Consider the following 16,877-nt stretch of genomic DNA (forward strand, 5'->3'; position numbering starts at 1 on the left):
TATCATTTCTCTACAGAATTGCTCAACGAAAATCATCTCTGATCACACAGCCAGTGAGTAATGCACTCTTTCAGTGCATGGTGATCGTCGGCTATCGGGAAGAGTAAAGGGCAGAGGATGGGGACTATGGGGGCAATAGACGGGAGAGGGAAGTTGATCAGGGAGCTATACTATGGCTGAGCAGGCTAAGTTTACACTTGCGCAGTGTACGGAATATAAATTGATAATTGTCGTGTTGATTTGCCTGTGAAAAGCCAAGAATTGATTGCGAGATTTGCTCGTTGATGAGTTGACTTTGGGTCATTATCACGTCTTTTGACGATCATTTATGAGTGTACTGGTTACTCGTATTGGCTGTTGTGATTTATATTGTAGTACTGTGAAGGGAATATTATAGCCATCAATCAATACTACATATATGTATGTATTAATTCACCCTATCTACATGCAGCCGGATAAAGATATGGGTATGTACAACAAAGGCATTCAAGTAGCCGGGAAAGCTAGAGAAACAGAAAAGCAAAAGTGATATCGCACGCTCAAGGCGCCTTTGATCTAATGACAATGACGTCTGTACAGATTAAGCCCCGTACCCAGTTCCATAATATGGATTTCGCCCACCCGGTGGGTGATGATCATGACCATGACCATCCTCTCCACCGAGCGCTGACTGGTACATCAGAGCTTCTTGGGGCCAGTCGTCAATCACTCCACTGTCCTGCGTACGCGGACGGCCGGGTTCGGCTTGAGCCGTGCCAATTGGCCCGCCACCGTTGTATTCCCATTGCTGTTGACTAGAAAGTGAGCCATGTCCTGCTGTGGGATGTTCACCGCCGGTAGATCCCTGTGAAGGAGGAGTCTCGAGAGGCGTCTCGAAGCTAAAGCGGAAGTTACGGCTGGCGTCTACTCCCTCGGGGTGATCCAGGGTGTCGTAGTGGTGATCGTCGAACTCGGTGACGATGGTCGCGGACTGCGGCTCCTTGATATGAGGCACACCAGGGGTGGGCTCGGGGACGGGAGTTGATTTCACGCTATTGTCGTTGGTGTTCTCAAGGTCATGCCGCGTAGATCCAGAACCCTCGGCAGGGTAGGTCGCTGATGGATGAACCGTTTCCTCCAGCGTCACGCCGGCTGGGGAGTGTGGGACCGGCTCCATGTCTGGGTTCATGGTAGACTGTCGGATGCTAGTGCCCATGGTGCTTCCAGGCTTGGAAACCCTGCTCAAACGATGATGAGGCATTTCTCCAAATGGATTATCCGAACCTTCCAGATCGCGAATGCTGAACTGAGCAATGGTGCGTAGCTTCCGAGTCACCCAGGAGGCGAGAACCTTTCCGCGTTGCTTCTCACCCAGGCGAGAGCGAGGGAAATCGCCATGAGAAACAAAGGCGACAATGTCAGCGATGACTTGATGCTCCATGAGGATGGCATCGACGATGACGGGAACAAGAGAGGCTAAGTAGGCCTTTCGAGTGACCTCGACAACAACTACAACTAAGCCACCAGCTTGGAAAATAGCACATCCTCCATTCACAATGTTGCGATGACACCTTTCCACAGAGTTCTCAATGTCCATAGGGAAGTGGTTAAGACCATTGACCTCGAAAGTCTCACCAATGCTACCGAGAAGAAATAGCACTTGCATCTCCACCGGCTGACCACCAGGCCCAATCGGCCGAGTAACAGTGTGAAGGAAACCTAGGTCACCAGTACGAACGTAAGGCACGCTCGGATCGCCATCCGTAACGCGGCCATTCAACCGCTCGGAGTCGAACTCTTGCTTGGATTTGTAAAATCCTTGGGCACAAGCATCGGACTGAATCCAGATCTCACCGTACTCCCCAACATGAGCGAGGGTACAGGTTTCTGGATTCACAATCGCGATCTGCGTGTTAACCGGTACCATACCAGAATCCTGTAGCAAAAGTGCGGTTGGGTCGGCGTCGGGATCAACAGGGTAAATCAGGCCTTGGCGGAGGCTTCGCAGGTCCAGCCAGAGCTCGATCGGCTCAATGCACATGTATGATCGTGTGGTGACCATGGGGTTGAGAACGTGTGAATAAACGACGTTGATTGCCGTACGGTCTAAACTAGCATTGGCGAAATGCAAGCGGACCTTCCCATAGATATCCACTCTGGGACGACTCTCAGAAGAGATCATCAGATTCTTTAATTCTTGCAGCTGGAAACCCTTTCCAGCCATGGCACTCATGGCATAATCCAACATCTGACTGGTGGCGTAGGTATCCTTGATCTTGTATCGAGCCAGAGTTACGAAGAGAGTCATGGGGTTCGTGGCAAAGTCAACAGGCGAGACGAGATATGTAGGGGCGCCAACAAATATACCCATCAAGCAGGTGTGGAGGAATCCGAGACCCAGGGTACTGCGCACACTTCCAAGCACTGGCCTTGAGCTTGTCATTTGACAGGTCTCCTTCTGAACCTTGCACATGCCCATGATCGTTTCGTGGGAGATGTTGACGGAGATTCTTCGCTGATCCGGTGTCCAGTAAGTCCAGATCAGGGCGGGCTTTCCGGCCTGGAGCCAAGCATCCTTCACTGTGTAGCCAAGCTCGCGGCAGCCGTGGGACTGCTTCGACGGCTTGGTGGTATTGTAGATGGCAGGGACACCAATTCGGAGGACCTGTGCGGACTGCTTGATGTGCTGAGAGACCAGCTTCTGTCTCATCACATGGTCAACATCTGTGTTGACGATGATGGCCTTGACACCGAAATCACTGATGATGTGTAGGAATGCAGGTGCATCCTCTGACAGACGGTTTTGATCGATAGGGGCCATTGGTATAGCAATAGCGCCCAAGCAGAAACAAGCATGAACGGCGTAAATGTAGTCCTCCGAGTGGGTGTACATCAGCACGAGATGATCGCCTGGTCGCACCTTCACCTTGTTTTTAAGGTAGGTTGCCACGGCTGAAACCTTCAGGTCGAATTTTTTCCAAGTGATGCCTTTTCCTTCCTTTCCACGGCCATCGATAGAGCAATAAGCGAGTTCTTCGGCCTGGCGGGAAACTCGCCAGTGAAGGAGATCGACAATAGTGTTGAAGTTGTTCAATGGAGTGGAGGTTCGGTCATCCATAACCACATCGCGATAGTCGACGCCAGAGTATTGCTTCTCTTGATAAGCAAGCAAATCTTGTCTCGACGCCAGAGCAACTGGGGACCAGATGCCTCCCTCGGGATCAACACCGACCGGAAGATTCATCACTGATCGTTCGACTCCGAATTTGACATGCACTGCTTGCAGCATACCAGATTCGAAATCCTTGCGACAGAGCATGTTACCGATTTCTTGTCTACCGTTCTTGGTCACACGCGGCAGAGTGTTTGGAGCTGTGAGTAGAACGCAGTACACTCGGAGGTGATGCTCTTGGTACAAAACTTCCATACACCGGTCTGCTAGCGAGTCAAGCAGGACTGAGTCGAGCTGTCTGGGTGGGCCTCCAGAAGTTGTTGGTGCAGTTGAAGCCGAATAAGACTCCAGAACAATCACTGGGAGATGTTCTTCGTTCACAAATACATCGAACGCAGTGCAATCATGGATTTTCGGCACCTGCTTCAAAATGCTGACAGTCAAATGCTGGACGAAGAAGTATCGGTGCTCGACAATCTCTTGACCGTGCTCTACCCATTCCACCTTTTGACGGAGGCGGTCCTCATAGAGACCGAGAACGAACAGTCTGCCCTCAATCACACATCCAAGCAGACCCGTCCGCAGGAACTCGGGCTCCACGAGGATCGGTGTTGGGTTGGCCTCCTCAAATTTGTAGGGCCGGGCATGAAAGATAGCTTCTGTGTGTTTGGGCAATGCCCAGAAGCCACCAGAAAGAGACGGCGAGTCAACCCAAATTTCTCCAACAACATTGGGTGTGCAGAGGAGATTGGTTTCGGGGTCAACAACGGCAAGAGTTGCATCGGGAATTGGATAGCCGAAGGCGCCAACGCGCACAGCATGTGGCATACTGCTGGCATACTTTCGGGCATCTTCACCCATAGCTAAAACGACGACTTCGTTGCTCTTCAACGCCTCTTTGTCCAAAAGAACCTCACAAAGCTCATTCTTGGTGCTCTGCTTGGGGGCAGAGACTCGTGATCCACCGCCCAAAAGACTGCTTCCAAAGCCAGTGTTGGTCTCAGACTTGACGAGGCTCTCGTCTTCCTTCTTCTCATCGCGCCCAGCCGGGTCCATTTCATGGGTCAAAGAACATCCCATCCGCTCTTCACCACCAAGCCAATCACGCATACTGATAACCATACCTCCATGTTCCGGCAAACAAAGCATTGGTGCCACAATTTCTCTGGCGCGTGGGTTTCTCATTGGACGGAGCCATCTGTCGGCCAAAATTTCGTGGAACTCGGGGTCGAGAGTAAGAGTATCGATAAGACAGATTTTAACACTGCTGAAATTAGGCTCCGAGTTCTTTTTGAAATGTCTGGTCGACATCGGATCTTGCTGGTAGTTGTAGGTGGCGATTTTTAAGCCAGAGTAGTCGGTCGCCATGACTGTCGCCTTGTACTTGGTGATGAGATGTGCGTAAAGACCAGGCGTCTCTACTGCGCGGTCCTCGTGCCACACCGTCGTATGGCCACCGTAAACAGTGAAAAGGATAGCTATAATCATACCGATGCCTTGTCTTGGGTCGAGATAACTGATAATGGTTTCACCCTTGGTCGCATATTGCCTGGCACTGGCATCTGTGGGGACTGTGGAAATTATAGCGCTCAAGCATGCCATCTGATGCATGATAGTCCGGTGGCTCATCACAACACCACGCATATCACCCGTAGGAGCCCGTGCGAATTCAATGTAAGCCAGATCGGGGACCTGCAGAGGAGGCGTGTCGTCCTTCTTCTTTGGGTGGAAACTGCCGAATTCATTCGTCTTCCACCACTCGACTCCTTTGGGCCAGCTCAATTTCTGTGCTGTGATATCGCGTTGGAAATTCTTCAAGTTGTTCTCTGTTGTCAAAGCCAGGTGTGCTTGGGTGGAGGTGAGCAGCAGGTTCAGACTTGTGTAGTCGTCTAGACTATTGATGGGCACAGCTACAACTCCTGCGATGAAGCAGCCCAGAAGCGCGACAGCGAACTCAATAATTTCAGCTTCGCGGTAAATGAGAGCAACCCTGTCTCCACGATAGAGGTTACTCTTATCGCGAATAACTTGCGCAACTTTCTCTGCGCGGGTAGATAGCTTTTCCCAGGTAATGGACGCAATTTCCTTGCCCTTTGGATCCAGCACCCAGTACGCCGCTTGCTTGGGGTGAGCTCGAGCGCGGTGTCGCAAGACTGTGGGGAGATTGTCAAAGTTAGACATTGGGATGTTCTTGTCGTGAGGATCGTTTAATGCGAAAGGAATCTCTCGAGGCTCAAGCGGGAGCAAATGCTCAATCGCCGGTCCATGCTGAAATTCCGACGCAGAGATCAATGGCGGTGCCATGTTCGCTGTAGGCGAAAAGGCTTCGCCGGACTGAGAGTAGCGATGGAAACCACCCCCATAGCTATCTCTGTAATCATCATGCTGCTGACCCGCAAAGTCGGAGAAGTAACCTTGTTGAGAATCAAGCATTGTGGACTGCCGTGTGGGACCACCAGACGCAGGGTCGTAGTACAACGTTCCGTCGTCCACATACTCGGATTGAGCGTATTCGGCCGGAGGATACTCAGCTTGGGCGTACTCAGTCTGACCATACTCAGGTTGGGACACATATTCTGGTTGCGAGTTAGGGTTGAAGGCGTAATTCTGGCTCATCAAAGTTGCCGTTCTGGAGCCATCCGGGCCCTGAGAACCTGGAATCGGGGGCCTAGGCAGGAATAAAGAGTCGTAGGAGCTCGATGAAGGCATTCGGTCATGAGCACTTGCTTGGAGCATGCCCGCACGGTCTCCCTCGTGGGGCCCCGAGGGCTTCCTTGATTGATTCTGGTCTGAATTGGCGCCATGGCTATATCCGAGGCTTCCGCTGCGGTGATCATCGTAATCGTCTGCGTAGGTAGAAGATATTCCATGGATCGAGGATTCGGCGGTTGGAGGGCGAACATTCAAAATGGCCGACGGGGCGACTCCAGGGCTAGTTGGAGATGGATCATAGCCAGCGTTGACGTGAGGATTGATCTCAAGAGGTTTGTTTGGGCCGAAATATTGCGAGAGTAAGGCCGTACGGCGCTTTTGATATCTTGTTGTTGTCAGTTTTCTAGATTGCTTAACCCCCTGCTGGTCCCTATCCTCGGGATCACTATATCCACCTTGCAATACCATTTCATCTGTGGGGTTCTCATGGTCGGGGGTGTCTAGAATGCTTACCCTTTCTCGGTGATATCGCCCTCCTGTTCACACAGATATAAGCAAACTGATTGATCAGACGTATAGAATATGCACATACCTCCAATTCCCGATCTAGGGTCCGCAAAGCGGCCTGGAGCTCGGGGGACTCTTCCGCCATTTTGACAGCGGGTCGGAAAGCCTCAATTCGGGGAAGCGTATCTAAAGCGCGGGGGAGGGATGAGAGTACGCAGTCAAGGACACCTCATCGCAATGAGCGTCTCAAGGGCGCAAAATGAAGAGGGGGCGGATTTGCCGAGTACAGCCCTGATAGCCGCGAGTTGTATTTACCGGGGGGTAGTCGACTAACAGTCAACGAATGGTCGTGTCTCTCTCGGCGCAAGACACCCGCAACGTCACCCGTTCAAGGGCGGTCAAGCGAGCCGATATGCGCAGCTGAGACAGGAGACTAGTTTCGCTTGCTATATATAGGAGAATATTTCTACATTTGAAGAAGGTCTATTTGATTTGAGATTGACGATCGTAAATTGACCATTGGGGGCTGTTGAAGTACCTTCTGAGTTGTATCGCATGGCCAAGGCTCAGAATGCTAGGACTAGTGTGGTGGGTGAATGTAGAAGTGGATAATGCATGTATGAGTTGAGGCTGTAAGTAAAGATATTAAGACAACATAGAGCAGATTTAGGAAAAATCAATTTACTTGTGGAGTTCAAAGGGTTTGTTCGTATAATTAAAAGATTAAGAGATCAATAAGGCTGGAGAGACTGAGACTGGAGTGACGATCATTTCAGATATTAAGGCAACAAGGCAACAGGGAATCAAGGCACCAAGGCATCAACACAAAATTAATGTGGACCCGATCCACGTGATCGCACAAACTGTAAGCGAGCGGCGGACATTTTCCAGTCGTGGATACCGGAACCTCATCGACGTTCAACCCACCAAACGACAACCCGGTCACTTTCCCACCAACTCCTCCCGCACAGTCAACATGTCCGACAACGGGGACGTCGAGGTCTCCTTCCCTGTCCTGCCCAAGGAGGTTCTGGCCGAGCAGGGCAGCATTAAGCTGTTCAACAAGTGGAGCTACGACGATGTCGAGATCCGTGATATCTCCTTGACGTGAGTCTATTTACAGGTCCTCTCTGCGCCGAGTGAATTCCTGTTGTGTGTGTGAGAAGAAATTGAATCAGATGGGAGGAACTGGCGAGAAATTGGCTGCACGGAGGTCAATCTCGAAATTGTTGATATTCTCGATATTTTCAATGAAGGAACACCACACGTCAATGGATTGGGATTTTGCTTCGCACACAGCAGGGAACCAACAATGCGCAGGAGGATCGGAAATTGCACGACTATCAATTTTAACAGAGGTGCTGACCCTCTCTCACAGCGATTATATCCAGATCCGCTCCCCTGTCTACCTCTCCCACTCTGCCGGTCGCTATGCCGCCAAGCGTTTCCGCAAGGCTCAGTGCCCCATCATCGAGCGTCTTACCAACTCTCTGATGATGAACGGCCGCAACAACGGAAAGAAGCTCCTCGCTGTCCGCATTGTCGCCCACGCCTTCGAGATCGTACGTGCCACTTCGGTTACCCTTCCGGTTCATTGATCAGGCATTAATCTCGAATTCTACAGATCCACATCATGACCGACCAGAACCCTCTCCAGGTCGCCGTTGACGCCATTGTCAACTGCGGTCCCCGTGAGGACTCCACCCGTATCGGTTCCCAGGGTACCGTCCGTCGCCAGGGTATGTGAAAGTTCTTTTACTTCGGTATATCATGAAATGCTAATTTCTTTAACAGCTGTCGATGTCTCTCCCCTCCGCCGCGTGAACCAGTCTATCTCCCTGCTCACCATCGGTGCCCGCGAGGCCTCCTTCCGCAACATCAAGTCCATTGCTGAGTGCCTTGCTGAGGAGCTGATCAACGCCGCCAAGGGTTCTTCCAACTCCTACGCCATCAAGAAGAAGGACGAGCTCGAGCGTGTTGCCAAGTCCAACCGGTAAAGGGTTTGTGCTGGATTTGTTCTCCGTTTGGTCCTCTGTTTACGTTTACTGGAGTGGACGGGATTTTAGCCGGGATTCAGTGGATTCGCATGCATCTGCAAGGCTGTACATAATGTGATACAGTCTCGAGGAAGCACGATCTAAAAAGGGAAACGTATTCGGACGGCTTTCTTTGTAGTTGATATGCGATCATGAAGACCATAGGTCGTAAAGACCTATCTCCTAAAAAGAAAAATCTCTTTTATTCGTTCAATGATTTTAGTTGTAATTGAACAAATGTAAAGCATTTAATCCGAAAGATTCAAATGTAATAAGCTACAATTTAATATCGATATTATTTAGTTAGTCAAAATATCCTGAGACTTGATATTGTTCTAGCCAATTTGTACTCCGTAGAGTCCACTGTAAAGATTGCCCAGAGATTTTCCATCGCTTATCGATACGGAGAAAAAAAGTTTCGGACCTCCTACCAACACAACCCCAATCAACTATTTTCCCAAGTTACTTTGCTCACCGTTAAAATGGTGAAAAGAAAGCTTGGAGCCTTGGAAAAGGTTGAGGCTGATTTGTGAGTCTTCTTTGTCTGGAATTGAGTTGATGCGCTCGAGACTTCAGATGCTAACCATATTTGCGCTTTCCAGGCCCAACTTGCAGCACAAGATTAAGAGAGATCCCAAGTGAGTTTTACCTGCAAATGATTTTTACACTTCGGCTTTACTTGATCAGTGCTGATTGTCACTTGCGCTGCTCAGGTCTTATATTGAAGATTTCCGCGCCCAGCACTACCAATATGAATCTCACCGCGAGATTTTCATGGCGGCGCCCACATCCGCTACCGATACCGGTTTGATCTCTTTGAGGGATCTTATTGATTTTATTTCCCATGTCGCAGACTGTTACCCGGACATCTGTAAGGATTTCCCGCAACAGCTCATCGACATGCTCATGCAGCACCACCTGGTCTTGGAGCCCGAGCTGCGCGAGAAGCTGGTCGGAGCCCTGGTCCTCATGAAGAAGAAGGATATCCTGAGCTCGGAAACGTATGATACCTTACTCTTATCCATCCACCTGCCAATGCTGATCTCTACCCCAGACTACTCCACACTCTCTTCCCAATTCTTGTCACTACACCTAGCAAGACCCTGCGGGCTTTGCTGTTCCAGAAGATCCTTTCTGAACTCCGTACTGCAAACTCTAAGACTACCAACCACAAGTTAAATCGCACTATGCAGACTGTTCTCTTCAACTTGGTCACCTCTGATCGCACATCGGCTAAAGGCCTCTGGGCAATCAAGATTACCCGAGAGCTATGGAAGCGCCAAATTTGGACCGAGGCAAAGGCCGTTGAAGTCATGAAGGAGGCGGCCTTGTCACAGAACGAGAAGGTCATTGTCGGCGGTGTTCGTTTCTTCCTTGGTGGTGACAAGGAGCGTGAGGAGCTGGAGGACGAGGATAGTGATGAAGACGTCAGCGTTGGTCAGGTTAAGCACCAACTTACTATCAACAAAAAGACCCGAAAGAAGGCCCGTGTCGCCGAAAAGGCCATCAAGACCGCCCGAAACAAGGAGAAGAAGAAGCAGAACCAACCCGTAATGCTTAACTTCTCGGCGCTTCATTTGTTGCACGATCCCCAAGGATTTGCCGACAACATGTTCTTCAAGCATCTCCAGAACGGCAAGTCCAAGTTGAACTTGGAGCAAAAGCTCCTGGTCCTCCAATTGGTGTCCCGTCTTGTGGGTCTACACAAGCTGCACATCATGCCTCTCTATTCCTACTTCCAAAAGTACCTCACACCGCGCCAGCCGTCCGTGACTTCGTTCTTGGCGTCTTTGGCCCAAGCTTCCCACGATCTGGTGCCGCCTGATGTTCTTGAGCCTCTCGTTCAAAAAATTGCGAACGAGTTCGTTTCCGAGGCCTCTGCTGGTGAAGTTGCTACAGCTGGTCTCAATGCCATTCGTGAGATTTGTGTCAGACAACCCCTGGCCATGGATGAGACATTGTTGCAGGATCTTGTCATGTACAAGAAGAGTAAGGATAAGGGTGTTATGATGGCCTCCAAGGGTCTTCTCAGTCTTTACCGTGATGTCGGTGCTCAGATGCTCAAGAAGCGTGACCGTGGCAAGGAGGCTGCTATGAGTTTGCGTGCCGGTGATAGAAAAGAAAGACGCTTCGGTGAGCAAGCCGTTGGCGAAATCGAGGGTCTGGAACTTCTGGCTAGGTACAAGGATGAAGAGCGCCGTAAGAGGAACATCGAAAAGGGTCTGCCATCTGATGCCGAGGAGGACGATGAAAATGACGAGGAAGCTGACTGGGCTGCGTGGAACGTCGAGGATGATGATGACAGTGACGTTGAGGGTGAATGGATCAACGTGGAACATGATGTCGATATTGAATTGAGCGACTCAGAGGACGAAGGCAAGCCCAAGCCCTCGAAGAAATCTAAAACGGAGGAGGAAGAAAAGAAGGATGGTGAAAAGTCCAAGGTCGAGCAAGAGATCGACTTCCTCAAGTTAGCTACCACCCGAATCCTCACCCCCGCCGATCTGGCCAAGCTCGCTGAGCTTCGTGCCGAGGCAGCCGCCGAGGCAACTCTTCCTGGTAACAAGGGCCGCGTTGCTGCTCCCTGGACTTCTCGTCATACCGACGACCCATTGACTGCCAATGAGATTGAGGGTCTCGCTGCTCTGTCTGCCGCTAAGGCCACCCGTGAGGAGCGTATCGCTCACGCCAAGGAAGGCCAAACCGACCGCTCAGAGCACAAGAGCAAGGAAGCCAGGAAAAAGGAGCGCAAGGAGCAGGAGGGCAAGAGTACCACCAACAAGGAGAAGGCGCGCAGAAAGAACTTCTTGATGACACTTGGAAAAGCGAAGTCCAAGAACAAGAGAAGTTTGAAGGATGTTTCTCGTGCGCTCAAGGCGCATCACGAGAGAGGCAAGCGCGGCGGAAAGAGAGGAAACCTGGGTACTACAGTTGGGCCCAATCACTAGTATTTATCATCATTTTCTACGAATATCAGCCAGGCAAGAGTGCTGTTGCAAATTTACATCCAAATATTGAGGTAGATAGAGAGGGTCTAATTGTCGTTGGTGTATATATTCAGATATAAACTTGGAATAAACAGCCCTGGAGCTAGACGTCAACATATTCTGCCTAGGGTTTCTGTGTGAAACATAAGAGGACTGAACTCCTCAAATTTGCTATAATCGCATGTAAGAGCCGGTTACCTAGATATATATAGATCTGAGAATATTTGGAAATATGTCTATTGTGTTGCACCCATGGGTTCATCGATAGGGAATATATAAGTAGAGGCCCACCACTCTGTGAGTGTAACAACCAGCCATACCTAGGTATTACTTATCGTTCTCGGTCTTCCTGGATGATGTCTCATTTTCAGGTAACATCTATCTCTTTTGCATTTCATTTCATTCTTGGAAATATATTCATCGATGTAATCAAGTTGAAGTAGATTGGCCCAATATAGGCGCGTTTTTGATATCATGTGACCCATGATATCCCAATAAGGCAAAATTACGTCGCGTCCCAAATTAAGTTGCGCGTTGCCCTTCCAACGGCCCTTTTCACATTTTCTGCATCTCATTTTCTCTCATTCCCTACGTCACACCCCTCGTGGTAATTCAAAGCACACACCACACTTCAAATCTTGAGAAATCGGCTTTCCATCGCATTCGGATCTTTCTGAATTTTTGTCTTTCAATCTCCACTCTCATAATGCCTGCCGCCATGCCAGCCAACGTTGACCTCTCGAAGCGTCGACGTTTCCAACCCCCTATCACCACTTTCTTCACCTCCGCCACAGAACCAGTCTCGTCCGATACACCCCCAGTCTCGCACCATCACCACTATGCTGCAGCAACTTTCTCAGCTACTCCAGTCGTTCCTGCTAAAGTGCAATCTTCTCTTATGTCGGTCGGAATGCGGGTCCGGAAATCTGTCGCCGAAGGATACAGAACCAACATGACCAAGACACAAGAGAAAGTCTCGTTTCCCACACCTGTGGCTCAAACCCCCGCTGCCCAGCCTTACTTCGGCGCTCGCCATCATTCTGAGCTTACTCCCTTTTCTGGAACTGGCAAATCTTCATTTTCTCACGACGACTACCTTGTCACCGATGATGGTGACGCATTCTCTCTTCCCCCGAGCAGCCAAGAGTCAACCGACTCATTATCTGGTGCACTGGGCGGCCAAAAGCGCTCTTTGGAAGTAGACGAGATTTTTGCCGATGAGAACGATAATGAATCTTACAACACCTCGTGGCAAGACCACTCTGTCGGCCGAACCATCCTCTCCCCGAACCTGGGCCAGAGTCGCCGTATCCTTGCTGTCCGCAACAGCAAGGTTCAGCAGCCTACTATTGACGTCGATGACTTTGAAGAAGCTGCTTTCCTCCGCCGCCGTGAGGAAGTTGATGCCGAGGATGTCCGGATCTTTGGGGCTTGAGCTGCTGTTTTCTTGATTGCTGTGTGGCACGCTACAATATCTTCTTATCGTTGGGCTTGGTGTCGGTACGACGTTACTCACCAGACTTGTATTATACCCATTGTTCTGTTTTTTTTATTTTGCTCTATTGTTTCCTGTATCATACTTTTCTATTTCTGCAGTGCAGTCGATCTAACCTTGGAATTCTTGTTCGCTATTGGATCAATTTGTTTACCTGATATTTTTCTTGGAAACGTAAAGCTATGATAGACTGTATGCTCTGTTTTAGTTATCAGCAATATCAGGTCCCTATATTCTATGTACCCCTTCTAGCGCATATATCGGGTGATATTTAAAAATTGGGCCCAGGTAGCCAGTCTCACTCTCTGCCCAGCATATGCTCCGTACGGAGTGACTAGTTAGTTGGTGTGGAATAGCGGGTCGATCCTGGACATGGAAGGCGAGAGACTAAGTTGAGGTTGCTTTGGTGTGCTGAAGAGCAATCATTGGTGGTCACCTATATACTTTACTGAGAGAAAAATGTGAGATTGTATAAACGGGATACCACATACTGAGCCTCAGAGAAAATTCATGCAAGTTTCGAATTGGAATATAAAACATTGAGGAATGATTGATCAAAAATTGAGAGGACTTTGATCGCGATAAAAAGTTTTAGATATTGAATCACATATTGGGGCTTGGTGCGCTTCAGTTGCAAATCCATAGTTTCCAACTAAGAGATGACTACTACCAAGATATCTCCGATCCAAAGCTAGTATCAACCCATATCATAAATCATCTGTGTCCAACGGAATATCATCCAAGAGAATAAATCCCACAGCTCCACAGATTATGAAATGAATACAAGTCATGATCATTTAATCTCGTGCAATGGTATACAGTCCATGGAAGGTCTAGAAACAGCTGATATTGAAGAATGTCGCCAGACTTTCTAGGTGTAATGTATATATTCCCACAGCTCCACAGATTAACACCATCAGCGTATAAATCTCGCCCAGTAAGCTCGGATTCTCAAAGATCTAGGAGGGCTTAGAGGGTCATAGGTCCCTTGGCCGACAACAACGATAGTACCTTTCAGGGCAGCGCCAATGTCAGCATCAACATATATCCATTCTACCAACTCAATATCTGGAAATCAGTCTTCAACAAGCGCATATTAATTTCGTACATATGCAGATCTCGGTGCAGATGTGCCATCAAACGATCGGTAGATTTCGTGAGATTTAGAAGAATTGTAAAGAGTGATGAGAAAAGGAGCAAGAAAGCGAAAGTATTGCACATCCACCACGGATAGATTGGACTTCTAGAGTCATCATCCGATGTCCAATTAGGCTTAGTATGGACGTTTAGGCTATAGTGGATCCATGGTTTGTAGTACAGAATTAGGGCTCGGGTGGGTCGGCACAAGTATGCGCAGTCACAGTCACTGACAGCATTTACAGCCCATTGTCTTCAATGTTCACTAAACCATCTTAGCGCAGCTTTCTAAGATCCAAGGTGACTTGATTCATCATCGCCGCAGCCGCAGCCTTGTCGGAAGCGTCCTTTTCCTTGAGCACTTGAGCAAGGACGAACTTGGACCGCGCCGCTGCACTAATGTTATCTTCACTTTTTTCCAAGATCTTGATAGCGGTTTCGAGTGATATACTATAATCAATCGCAACCTTCGCATTAGCATGAGCGGACATGAGATTCAGTGAAGAATGGCTACGTACATGGCCATACTGAGACTTCCGGGTCCGTCGTCTTCTTGAGTCCAAGCATCAGCCTCCTGACACCATTCCAGCGACTTGTCAAGCTCTTTTCGAAAGCGGCATGCAATCGATCAGTTAGTTTCCCATACGCCGCGATTATCATGATCCTCGTAAGTCTCAATGAGGGAAGTAAAGGGGGAAGTACAATGCTTTGGTTGAGTCAAGGGTAGTCGAGTCATGGGGTCCATTGCGAGGCACGCAAGGATGATGTTGCCCTTCCCGGCGCCACAAACCTGGAGATCAAGTAACTTAGGTAAACTTTCTCGAACGAGCGGCCTGCGATACGCTATCGCCTCCTCAAGCCAGGATATTACAGTGCCGGGTGCATTGCGCTCGTAATTAAGGCTTCTAATTGCTGAGTACAAGTCAGCAATTAATCTACGCATGTATTTGGATAATAGTCCGGGTGAGCGTCCTGCTTCAAGAGGAACTCCGAAATTCCACAGGTTTTTGCATCCATTCAAAATGCCTCTTTAAAGTTGCCGTACTCAATAAGATACACAGTTAATCATTAGCAGACTGCTCCCTAGCGGAATTGAGGTCAAAACCTGCCCAATCGAACGAGATAGAGAATGACCCACTATCAATCATAGATTGCAATACAGCCTCTCGATCCTTTTGATTGATGCACCGATAGTTTAGCGGATCGTGTTCAGGGAACTTGCTTGTCAAGGACTTTTCGACGGGAGTCGAAATTGGCAGATCAAGTCTGCGCGCATATTAGCATACGGTATGAGAGCCAGGGTTACAACGAGACTACTGACAATTCCGGGCGGGAACTGCTTTCTCAACACCCTTTGAGCATTAGAAACTCACAACTTGGTCCGTTGTGCATTCTGCGTCCAAACTTAGCAATTATTGAAAAACTGTGGGGCGAATGTAAAGTCAACCTATCAACTTAATCATCATCGATAGTTTCAAATAAAAGAACTGTTGGAACGCCGGCTGGATCAAAAACACCAGACTTTCCTTGAGAGCCTTTACTTGATCATATTGATTATGAGAGCCATAGTGCGCGAGAACGGCGTTTGGAGCAACTGAAGAGTGTGTTGAGTGTGCTGATCTTTGTACTTGAGCTGCAGTCTTTCATGCGCTGCAAACGATTACTGTGTTAGTGTTGAGATAATTTGTAGGACGGTTCAGGAGCAAGAAGTTTCTAAAAGCAAGAATTTTGCTTTCAAGTCAGCAGTGTGATGATGGGTTGGTTTGTCCTTTTATAACAACAAACATGCTGGCTCAAAGACAGATCATAGGTACCCATATGTACAAGTAGGCATACGCCAATAGGTGTTTCATCCTATCACATAGCAACTGAGGTTGCCGACGATGAGCATGAAATGGCCTTTTTTAATGGCGCAAAAACTAGCCATGATGCGTAGAACTTACATTTGAATGTTGGTCATATGATTTCTACTGATTACTTTGTAAGACGGACCAAGAACAGCTTTTCGGCAGCCGAAGGCGTAGGCCTACTTCCAACGGTGGTGAAAGCAAGACTACTGCACTTGCCGCTCGCCTAGCTCTTGGTTTAAAAACCTGCCTTGTGGCAAGTATTGGAGCTCTTATCTTCCAGCGCAAGATGTATGAGATGAGAATGCAGGATCTAAAGGCGTTATTTACACCTGGAACGTTTGCCCAACCTGCGGAGCTTCACGGAAATGCTAAACCAAGTGTGTGTGAGTTTGGTAGCAGTAGATAAATCTGAAATTAATCTTTGTATAGAGCGTACATAAGTAGTTCATTTAACTACTTTAGAATCATATGTTAGTGTTGAAATCAAGAAAATGTCTTCAAGTGAATAGATACTGGCGAAGTGCTAGTTAAGAAACAGTGTTACATTATTGTCTTCGCCCTCACAGTATGTCTGCATAGCAATGGTGCGAATTTTTTCATACTTTCAGGTTTGTCAACATTCGACTTATCTTCGTGTGCTCTGAGCTCATGAATGACGATCATACGCATCTTTATCTACTGCCGGTGCCTCAGTGGTTCTAGATCAGCTCTACACGTTTGTGGCCGGATAGTGATGAGAATGACAAGTTTCTATTTTTCGCGACAGCCAGAGAGCCGGGCTAAGTTTTGGCACCGAACATCGCTCCCCATTGTCGCATAAATATTAGAATACATTGCACTTAGTGTAGCTGCTTCAAAAGTGTCTACATCAAGTGTCAATGCGGCTTCACTACTACTATAATCGACGGGGTCTAAATGAGAGGAGAGAATTCCATCTATGGATGGGGAGTGTAGTCTTCATCGGGAAGTTGTAGGGGAAGCTATTATGCTGTGCATTCAGCAGTCATGATTACAACAATGTATGTACATGAAAATGGGTTTCTTACATTATCCTAGCGAATA

The 16,877-nt window shown here is 48.6% G+C and overlaps 5 protein-coding genes across 5 annotated transcripts; 3 read left to right on the top strand and 2 right to left on the bottom strand.

The window, feature by feature from the left end:
• Positions 1 to 580: 580 nt before the first annotated feature.
• N7529_005318 (putative AMP binding domain protein) lies at positions 581 to 6,455 on the bottom strand (the record flags this gene model as incomplete). Its single annotated transcript, XM_057240845.1, has 3 exons — positions 581 to 6,248; positions 6,317 to 6,339; positions 6,396 to 6,455. 3 exons carry the CDS (start codon positions 6,453 to 6,455, stop codon positions 581 to 583), a joined length of 5,751 nt encoding a protein of 1,916 aa, XP_057100140.1.
• An 831-nt stretch (positions 6,456 to 7,286) lies between these two features.
• On the top strand, positions 7,287 to 8,307 carry N7529_005319 (40S ribosomal protein uS7; the record flags this gene model as incomplete). The annotated part of the gene is made up of 4 exons (XM_057240846.1): positions 7,287 to 7,417; positions 7,689 to 7,872; positions 7,935 to 8,049; positions 8,105 to 8,307. 4 exons carry the CDS (start codon positions 7,287 to 7,289, stop codon positions 8,305 to 8,307), a joined length of 633 nt encoding a protein of 210 aa, XP_057100141.1.
• A 521-nt stretch (positions 8,308 to 8,828) lies between these two features.
• N7529_005320 (SDA1 family protein) lies at positions 8,829 to 11,294 on the top strand (the record flags this gene model as incomplete). The annotated part of the gene is made up of 4 exons (XM_057240847.1): positions 8,829 to 8,875; positions 8,949 to 8,984; positions 9,060 to 9,347; positions 9,401 to 11,294. 4 exons carry the CDS (start codon positions 8,829 to 8,831, stop codon positions 11,292 to 11,294), a joined length of 2,265 nt encoding a protein of 754 aa, XP_057100142.1.
• Positions 11,295 to 12,039: 745 nt separating this feature from the next.
• On the top strand, positions 12,040 to 12,768 carry N7529_005321 (uncharacterized protein; the record flags this gene model as incomplete). The annotated part of the gene is made up of 1 exon (XM_057240848.1): positions 12,040 to 12,768. The coding sequence occupies one exon, from the start codon at positions 12,040 to 12,042 to the stop codon at positions 12,766 to 12,768; it is 729 nt and encodes a 242-aa protein (XP_057100143.1).
• A 1,472-nt stretch (positions 12,769 to 14,240) lies between these two features.
• Positions 14,241 to 14,491, bottom strand: N7529_005322 (uncharacterized protein; the record flags this gene model as incomplete). Its single annotated transcript, XM_057240849.1, has 2 exons — positions 14,241 to 14,415; positions 14,484 to 14,491. The coding sequence occupies 2 exons, from the start codon at positions 14,489 to 14,491 to the stop codon at positions 14,241 to 14,243; spliced, it is 183 nt and encodes a 60-aa protein (XP_057100144.1).
• Between the last annotated feature and the right edge of the window lie 2,386 nt (positions 14,492 to 16,877).

This window comes from Penicillium soppii (assembly GCF_028829465.1).
Source record: "Penicillium soppii strain IBT 18220 chromosome Unknown utg000004l, whole genome shotgun sequence".
In the NCBI taxonomy this organism is placed as follows: Eukaryota; Fungi; Ascomycota; class Eurotiomycetes; order Eurotiales; family Aspergillaceae; genus Penicillium; species Penicillium soppii.